The 7,963-nt window shown below is 63.5% G+C and overlaps 3 protein-coding genes across 3 annotated transcripts; all 3 read right to left on the bottom strand.

Annotated features, from left to right (window-relative positions):
• On the bottom strand, positions 1–863 carry H696_00944 (hypothetical protein). Its single transcript, XM_009494833.1, has 2 exons — positions 606–863; positions 1–415 (listed from the first exon to the last, which is right to left on the bottom strand). Exons 1-2 carry the CDS (start codon positions 823–825, stop codon positions 123–125), a joined length of 513 nt encoding a protein of 170 aa, XP_009493108.1. The 5' UTR covers positions 826–863; the 3' UTR covers positions 1–122.
• A 1,210-nt stretch (positions 864–2,073) lies between these two features.
• H696_00945 (40S ribosomal protein S6) lies at positions 2,074–4,698 on the bottom strand. Its single transcript, XM_009494834.1, has 3 exons — positions 4,509–4,698; positions 3,267–3,695; positions 2,074–2,733 (listed from the first exon to the last, which is right to left on the bottom strand). The coding sequence occupies exons 1-3, from the start codon at positions 4,512–4,514 to the stop codon at positions 2,428–2,430; spliced, it is 741 nt and encodes a 246-aa protein (XP_009493109.1). The 5' UTR covers positions 4,515–4,698; the 3' UTR covers positions 2,074–2,427.
• A 1,230-nt stretch (positions 4,699–5,928) lies between these two features.
• H696_00946 (hypothetical protein) lies at positions 5,929–7,908 on the bottom strand. Its single transcript, XM_009494835.1, has 5 exons — positions 7,570–7,908; positions 7,196–7,418; positions 7,008–7,127; positions 6,699–6,870; positions 5,929–6,457 (listed from the first exon to the last, which is right to left on the bottom strand). The coding sequence occupies exons 1-5, from the start codon at positions 7,762–7,764 to the stop codon at positions 5,956–5,958; spliced, it is 1,212 nt and encodes a 403-aa protein (XP_009493110.1). The 5' UTR covers positions 7,765–7,908; the 3' UTR covers positions 5,929–5,955.
• Between the last annotated feature and the right edge of the window lie 55 nt (positions 7,909–7,963).

Consider the following 7,963-nt stretch of genomic DNA (forward strand, 5'->3'; position numbering starts at 1 on the left):
GGGGGTCCGCCTGCCAGGTGAGCGACTTTGCTGCGCCCAAGGGCAGAGATGAGAGAGAAGAGAGCATGGCCCTGGACGGGACCGGGGGAGAGAGAGAGAGAGAGTCACACCCAGGCGAGCACCTACTCGGAGGCGGCAGCAGGCACGGAGGGACTCGGTGCCGGAGCATGGAACACCTTCTTGAACTCCTCGGTCTTGACACGACGATCCTTGTCAATTTGCTTGAGAAGCTGGTCCGTGCGGACGTTGGAGTTGTCGGCAATGTGCTGCATGACATTGTCCAGGGCCTCATTGTAGTAAGACTCGATGCACTCGCTGGCCAGGCGGGACTTCTTCAGGAAGGAAAAGAACGAGCAACCCAGAGTGAAGAGGCAATCATCGGCCTCCTTGGTCAGCTCGAGGCAGGAGGCACGAGCTGAAGCGCATGCCAGGCCAGCAACCGGTCAATAATGGGTCATGCTCAGGTGAAAGGCGGCGGGGGCTACAACGTTGGAGGCGGGCCAGGGAGGATGGGCGAGAAAAGAGATAGAGGGAGAGAGGGAGAAGGGGAGAGAGGGAGAGAGAAAGGGAGAGAGAGGCGGAAGAGGTCACACGGCAGGGCGTACCGTTTAGGCGGATCTCCTTCTTGATCTGGCCCATCATCAGGCCATTCATGGCCATGGACTGGGTAAGGCGCCCATGGGCAGGTGAGTCCTCTGGGAACTCCTCGCGGAAGGCGCTGGTGTCGGGGATCGGGAGCTCCGCCGTGCTCTCATGCTCGGTGGAGGGGATAGTGCCATACACGAACTCCCGGTAGGAGCTGTCGTTGTTGTTGCTTCGGCTCATGTCCACAAGTGGGAAAGTGGGAGGCAGGGGGCGGGGGGGAGGGAGGGAGGGTAGGGGCGCAGAGAGCGAGTGGGGGGGTCTCAGGGAGGGAGATAAGCTGACGTTTGATGGATTCCTGCAGATAGACGAGAGACCCGAGAAGGAGGAGAAGGTGGCTATGGGGCGGAAGGGAGGGGGGATGAGCGCAAATGGGGGGGGGGGGGGGCGGTGTGGAGAAAGTACCTTCAGGCTTTCCAGCCGGGGGGATGCGGTGGCTCAAAGGGAGTGAGGAGATCGGACTCGGAACACAAGGCCCAGATGGAGGGGCAGTAGGTTGGCATGCCGGATAGCGCGTGACCGAGGGCCGGTCAGCCGGCGCGTCTTCCCCAAGTGGTTCAGTTGCCCAGGCCTATGCATGTAATCCAAATGACGGAGACCACGAATGTAAACTCAGAGAACCGTCAGGGTTTATTAAGTGTGAAGCGGGACCTGCCGCCTCGGCAAGGGATGCCCTCATCTGGAATCGGTTCTGTAGCTCCTCCGGAGGCACGTGACACTCTCCGTCAGTCAGAACGGGCTTGGTGTGGAAAGCGGGCTCCCCGCCCCGGAGAAAAGCTGGCACAAACGCGAACCGGCGGCGGGCTGAGCCTGACATGATTCCGCCTGCGCCTCGCTGCTGTGGGATCGCCGTGGTGGAGTTTGCCAAGAACCTCTGCCGGAAGGTCGGGGCCACTTCCGTCCCCCCCCCCCCCCCCCACGACCTGGGACCAAGGGGGCGCTCGTTCCTGGGCGGGCGCACGGGGGACGCCTGGACGGAATTTCTGTCCTTGTGTCTGTGTGTGTGAGTGAGCACACTAAATGTCCCGCACCACCACCGGCCCCGGAGTCCTCGTGCCGATGGTCAAGGAGACCCAGCGAGCGGATCCGCGCACCGCCCTCCTTCGCACAAGGCACACTGCTCCTTGGGAAGGGGGGGAGGGGTGGCTCTGCGGGCCCCATGAATTCCCGACACCAAGAGCCCCCCCAGAAGCAACACCAGCACGCACAGGGGAAAGGGGGGACAGGGCGACGAGACTGCAGACACTCCCTCCCCTCCTTTACCTCCGACGCGGGGTGATGACGGACAGGGAAGAGGAGAGACGAGGAAAGGAGGCCGCGTGGATAGAGAGAGAGAGACACACACACATGGAGAGAGAGCGGGGGCGGGCATGGGGGGGGGGACAGGATACGTGCGGGGGGGGGGAGGAGGAGCAGAGAGCGAGCGGGTGCTGTGCGGGAAAATATCACATTTGTAGGTATTGTTTATCACTAACAAAGGTAACAGGGAAGACAAGACCACGTCCGAGTGGGCCTTGGATGACTGGAGGGGAGAGAAGGGCGACGGCCAGAGGGAAGGAGGGACGCGCAGCATCGAGGGGGAGGGAGGCGGCGAGGCGAGGGCCAGCCTGGAGGGAGAAAGAAGCTCCCAGCAGACAGAGAACGACACACACGCCGGGCCGGCGCGGCACCCCCGACGACACGCGTTGGCCGCCTTCACCCGGACGACCGTCGACCACTTCTCGTCTTCAGCCAACCCACACGAGGAGGAAACGCTGAATTTGTAGGACGACAACCGAGGAGCCTTTAGTTGGCGGCAACCTTGGCGGTGGCGGCGTCGATGGCGTTGACCTTGCGCTTGAGGACAAGGGCGGCACGCTTCTCGCGCTGCTCCTTGATGCGCTGGGCAAGGATGGCCTGGTACTCGGCGGCAGCCTCGCGGTGGGAAGCCTTGCGCTCCTTGCGCTCGGCAAGGAGGGCGCGCTTGCGCTGCAGGCGCTGGGGGGTGACCAGGCGCTGGATGGCGGGGGCCTTGGAGCCGACCTTCTTGTCGCCCTTCATGATGTCACGGCGAACAACGTAGTCGCAGACGTTGTCCTCCTTGGACAGGTTCTGTGTAGAGAGAGAGGAGAGGGAGAGATGGGCGGGTGGTGGAAGGGAGGGGAGGAGGAGGATGAACTGCGTTAGGAGGGGAGAGAGAGACAGAGGGGGAGAGGGCAGGCAAGGTGCTGGAGTGCGGGGGGATGGAGGGCCTCAGAGAGGGCGGGCGAGGGTGTGTGTGTGTGTGTTGCCTCATGTTCAAAGTTCTCAGTCACGAAATTTGTTACTCAGACAGGGATAACTTGAAAAAATTCTTCATCGGTCACCACACACACACACACACACGGACGCGACCACACACGGTCCAGCGCGCGCGAATCTTCCTCCCGCTCTCCTCTCCCCGAGAGTGACACACGGAGGGGGGAGGAGAAGGGGAAGAGATATGTCGCACATGGCTCTCGCGCGCTGCCACAACCCTCTCCTCGAAGGGCCTCCATCGCTACGTTAGTCGGCCCCACATATGGCCGCAGCACCGCCGCCCGCGTGGTGGCAGAAGCGGCCATGATGGGGGAGAGGGGGGAATGGAGAATGCACGGGGCACGCACGAAGAGCTTGCGGATCTTGGAGGCACGCTTGGGGCCCAGGCGGACGGGCTTGGTGACATCGTTGAGGCCGGGGACGGTCTCGGCACCACGGCGGACGACGACGAGGTTCATGACGGAGAGGTCGGAACCAGTGATGCAGCCACGGACGGACTTGCGCTTGCGCTCACCAGTGCGGCGGGGGCGGTAGCAGGACATGCCCTTGGAGAAAAGGAGGCGGACACGGCCGTGGGACATGATACCCTGCATCATGGGGAAACCCTGCTTGTCGTTACCACCGGTAATCTTGAAGACGTAGCCCTTGAACTCCTCACCGAGGGAGTCGCCAGCAACCTCCTGCGACATGCGCTTGTCGAGGAAGGGAGCGATCTTGCGCTCATCCTCGATGTCAAGGAGCTTCTGGCCGCCAGTCTGGGGATCAGCGATGTTGAACTGTGGGGAGGGAGAGAGGGAGAGAGAGAGGTGTGTGCAAACGACAGCCGGGAGAGTTAGACACATGACACAACCACCGGGCCATCGTGGCCCAGGAGGAGGGCGCCAGTCGGGGGAGAGAGAGAGAGAGACCGCGGAAGCGCGCAATCACGCCTCAGAGAACCGCCAGAGGAGACACAAACGACGGAAGAACCGGCGGATGTGGGAAATAAATCCTGCATCCGACAAAACCCAGGACCCACGGGGAACACACGAGCACAGGGAGCGCATGTGCGGCTGCCCGGCGTGGCTTCCGCAGGGCCCCAGGGGACCGAGAGAGGGGGGGAAGAGGGCCAGTGATAGGGGGGGCGCGCAGACCGGCAGCACGAGCGACGGAGGGGACACAGGCGACCATTGTCCTCCTCCTGCTCTTCTCGATCCTCCCTCCCTCTCTCGGATATGCACCCTGGCGCAGGGGTCTCTCCCCTAACAGGGGGAGATACAGGCTCAGGGTGGTCGGGCGCAAAAGGGGAGAGCGACAACCATAACCGACGGCGGACACCGGCGATAGGTATGTCCCTCTCTCGAACGGGCGCGGGGCGGGGTGTGTGTCTCCTCTGACGTGCTCTGCGGTGGGGGGGGGAGGCGGACGCGCTCTTCCGGCGGCGATCGGGGGCATGGGTGCAAACAGAAGGGAGAGGAGGGCGGAGGGAGGGCAGCATGGCGGGGAAGGGGAGGAGTGACGAAGGCAAAGCGGAAGGAGACAAGGGACAGAGAGAGAGAGAGAAGGAGAAGCAGTCAATCGCGCGCGGCGAAAGAGGCAAAAGTACGAACCTTCATACTTATACACCCTCACGTCACACACAATTTAAAAGAAAACGCGATAGGGGAGGTTGAGGCGCCAACCTGGGAGAGCGGCCTCGGGACGATGGCTGAAAAGCCATCAGGGCTTGCCCGCTGCCAGCCCCGTCGCGCGGGGAGCCACACCCCCGCGCTACCCCGCGAGTCCCCCTCTCCCTCGCCGGGGGGGGGGCGGGGGCGGGGGCGGGTCACACACCGCCCCTGGAGGCCGCCCAAGTGTGGCTTCCCCGGTGGCCCACCCCCCCACCCCACCCGGCCCCTTCTCGGGAGGCCGTTTCCCCTCCCCCCCCCTCCCCACCCAGGAAGAGGGGGGGAAGCGACGCCCACAAGATGCCGAGCCGTTCTCGGCGGAGTGCGAAGAAAACAGAAACACACGCCGACACGTCGGCCTCTTCCACCCAAGCGGGGGGGGGGGGGAGGAGGGATGCAAGGAGACCGACCCGCCACTCCGCCCCCCGGGCTCCCCTCCCCCAGAAAGGCCAGGGAACCTGGACGCGCGGGGGAGACCGCCGCGTCGGCGGAGCTCTCAATACACGACAGCGCACATGCTCGGCCCCTGTCTTTCGAAGGGGGACGGACATGGGAGTCTGTCTGCCGCGGCCGCCCCCCCCCCCCACCGCGCCCGGAGCCCGGCAGGGAAGAACGCCAGCCGGCCCCAGACCACGCAGCCACCGAATTATCTAAATGCGCCCGAGGAAAGCAAAGGGGCCCCCACCGCGCGCCCAAAACATCGGGCCGGACACGGTCGTGGCTGGAGAGAGCAATCCACCGACTCGGCACCGGCCCCAAGGCCAGAGGGCTCTGGCTCTTTCTCCGCCTCTCTTTTTCCATCCATACCCCCTGGGTTTCTGGGCGTCCAAGAGCGATGTGATCCCCTCTCGCCGCCCGCCCCCCCCCCCCCGGCCGGTGGAGAGAGTGGCACACACCTATGCATGCGCCCGTCCATGTGCCCGGGATGAACCCCATCAATTCACGCAGAATATAGGATACTAAAATAAGGACATTATCCACTGGTCAGTGCCTTTCTGCTTGCCCCTGGCTAAGGGCATGCCTGAGTCCTCTGGACGCATCCCTTGTTTGGCCCCACCCCACCTCCCCCCGCATGCGGACCAAACGCCGCCGGGAGTGCCACTGTCCGTTGCAGACATGTTTGCTCAACTGCTCATGCACCCGGACGCATGTGCGTTGGGGATGCCCCCGCGCAGGGGAGGTGTGTGCACGCAACACCGATGCCATCATTTGTTGCGATCAGACTTCCCTCTCGAGTGGCCCCCTCCCCCCCCCCCCCCCCCGCCGGTCCTTGTTCGGTGGGGATACATTTGCCGCAGGGGGGTTGGGGCTCGTGTCAATCCTAAAGGGCCATTGGAGCACCCCTCGAAGACTGCCAATGTAATGAAAATGATCACACTCTATTCGCGACTCACGAGCCGAGAAAATTAAAGCTCGTGATCTCGCCATCGTCCGAGTCGTCCCCGTCGTCCAGGGCTGATCCTGTCGCCGCCGGGATGCCGGGGAGATTGGTGAAGGAGCGGATCCCATTGACCGATGCCGGGAAGGGGCCGATGGTGGAAGTGTGCCGATTGCCGGTTGCCACCGGCGTTGCCACCGTGCCCGGGCCACCGCCATGCGCCGAGGAGGACACATCTCGCGGAGCTGACCGGTGGTGGTAGTGGCTGCTCGTGAGTGAGGGGGCCCCGATCCCGGCGAAGATGGCGTCCTCATTCTCGATGTCCGGCGAGACGCCACCCGCGCGGGGGTCACCCCCGGCGGACGGCCGACCGCCATCCTGCCCATGGGCGAGGGGACTGTCAGGGGCAATGGTTGCCGCCGATGCCTGTGTCGGCCCGCGGCGCCATATTCCGTTGATGGTCCAGCCGGCCGCCGAGGCTGCCGTGCCGTGGGCAGGTGCACCACCGTGGGTGCTGAGAGGAGAGGGAGGGGGGAGAAGTGGAGGAGAAGGAGCAGGGAGGATGGGTGGCGAGAAAAGTCAGACTAAGGGGTAGGGAGGGGCAAGGCCGTATGGTGAAGCTGTTGGCTGGTCTCGACATCCTGCGAATCAAATGGGAGGAGGGGGAAAAAAAAGAGCAACAGCCAGCAGTAGGTGGCATCGATAGATAGCCACCAGGCAGGGACATCGCGGAGCAGCGGTGGGCAGATACGCACTGGGCGCCCTTCTTCCGGGCCAACGCCCGACGGCGCTTCTTCTCAGCAAGATACTGGCTTTCCTTGATCGCGAAGGCCAGCGTCGCGACGCAGATGGAGAAGATGATGACACTCAGGATGGTAATCGAGCCGAGCTCGTAGCAGGTGATGCGCAGGCCGTTTGGACTGCAGGCTACGATGTGTGTGTGTGTGTGTGTGTGTTTGTGCAGGTGGATTCCCACCAAGGCAGCAGCGGCATGTTTGTTTAGTGTTGGCGGCCGGCTGCCGGCAGGATGATGGGAAAGGGACAGGTGCCCAGATGTGGCGTACGGAAGGGACATGACTGATCCAACGGCAGGCAGCGTGATGCCTGGTGACACCATTTGCAACTGGCGCCCACAACCCGATGAGCATCATTGCACTTGGTCAAAGATGAGTAGACGAGGCAGTCTAAGTGCGCCTATGGTCAGCGGGCATGGGAGGGAGGGACCGGAGGAGGTGCGGCAACCAGAGCATACCATCTTGAAAAGTAAATAGAGGGTTGACCACGGAGGAGCCCCCCGTGGCAGTGGTGACGACGATCGGCAGGGCCACATCCCCGGCGACAGCCGCCTGGTCCTTCGCGGGCCGCTGCTTGTATACTTTGCGATAGTCCACAACACAGGCGATCTGGAGAGAGTCCGTGTAGACCAGCGTGTCCCGGCAACTCACCCCACCAAAGGTGACATCCAGAACGTCATCCTGTGCCCCGGGAGTGCGGCATGTCAGTGGGCATTCTCACACATGCACGCTCGCATGTAAGCGCGTGCCACACAAACACACACACACATGGGCCACGCGCGACCATGCATGTCTGAGTGTATGGGCATATATCAGAGCAGGAGGCACGTACCGGCGACAGGCCGAGGTTGTTGCCCCGGATCCACATCAGCGTCTGAACCATCTTCGGCGAGGAGGAGGGCTGAATGTGGTCAATATGCGGGGGGGTAGACACCGCAGGGGGGGGATCCTCCCGGGCTGCGGCAGCCATCAGGGTCAGGGCCAGCACCAGCGCCAGGTGGAGAAGGCGCCGGGGGAGCGTGGCCATGGTGGCTGTTTGGCTCGGGTGGCCGGTGGCAGTGGCAAGGTGCAGGTGGCTCGAAGGCGTGGGAGAGAGGATCGCAGGTAGGGAAGAGTGGATGGAGAGAAGGAGCGGAAGTATATGGGAGCGGGGAGGTATGGTGTGGCGATCGGGGGTCCTGGCTGGGGCAGAGGGGTCGCAGAAAAGCCCCGCTCCTCTCCTCAGC

Source organism: Fonticula alba, assembly GCF_000388065.1.
Source record: "Fonticula alba strain ATCC 38817 unplaced genomic scaffold supercont2.1, whole genome shotgun sequence".
NCBI lineage: Eukaryota > Rotosphaerida > Fonticulaceae > Fonticula > Fonticula alba.

Bases quoted from the DNA above. Each gene is read 5' to 3' on its own strand.
- H696_00944 (XM_009494833.1), bottom strand. From the start codon at position 825: ATGAGCCGAAGCAACAACAACGACAGCTCCTACCGGGAGTTCGTGTAT. The intron at 416-605 runs GTACGCCCTGCC...CATGCGCTTCAG, and splicing joins GAAGGAGATCCGCCTAAACG to CTCGTGCCTCCTGCCTCGAG.
- H696_00945 (XM_009494834.1), bottom strand. The intron at 2,734-3,266 runs GTGCGTGCCCCG...CTCTCTACACAG, and splicing joins CCAAGATCCGCAAGCTCTTC to AACCTGTCCAAGGAGGACAA.
- H696_00946 (XM_009494835.1), bottom strand. From the start codon at position 7,764: ATGGCCACGCTCCCCCGGCGCCTTCTCCACCTGGCGCTGGTGCTGGCC. The intron at 7,419-7,569 runs GTACGTGCCTCC...CCCGGGGCACAG, and splicing joins ACAACCTCGGCCTGTCGCCG to GATGACGTTCTGGATGTCAC. The intron at 6,871-7,007 runs GTACGCCACATC...CACACATCGTAG, and splicing joins GGATCAGTCATGTCCCTTCC to CCTGCAGTCCAAACGGCCTG.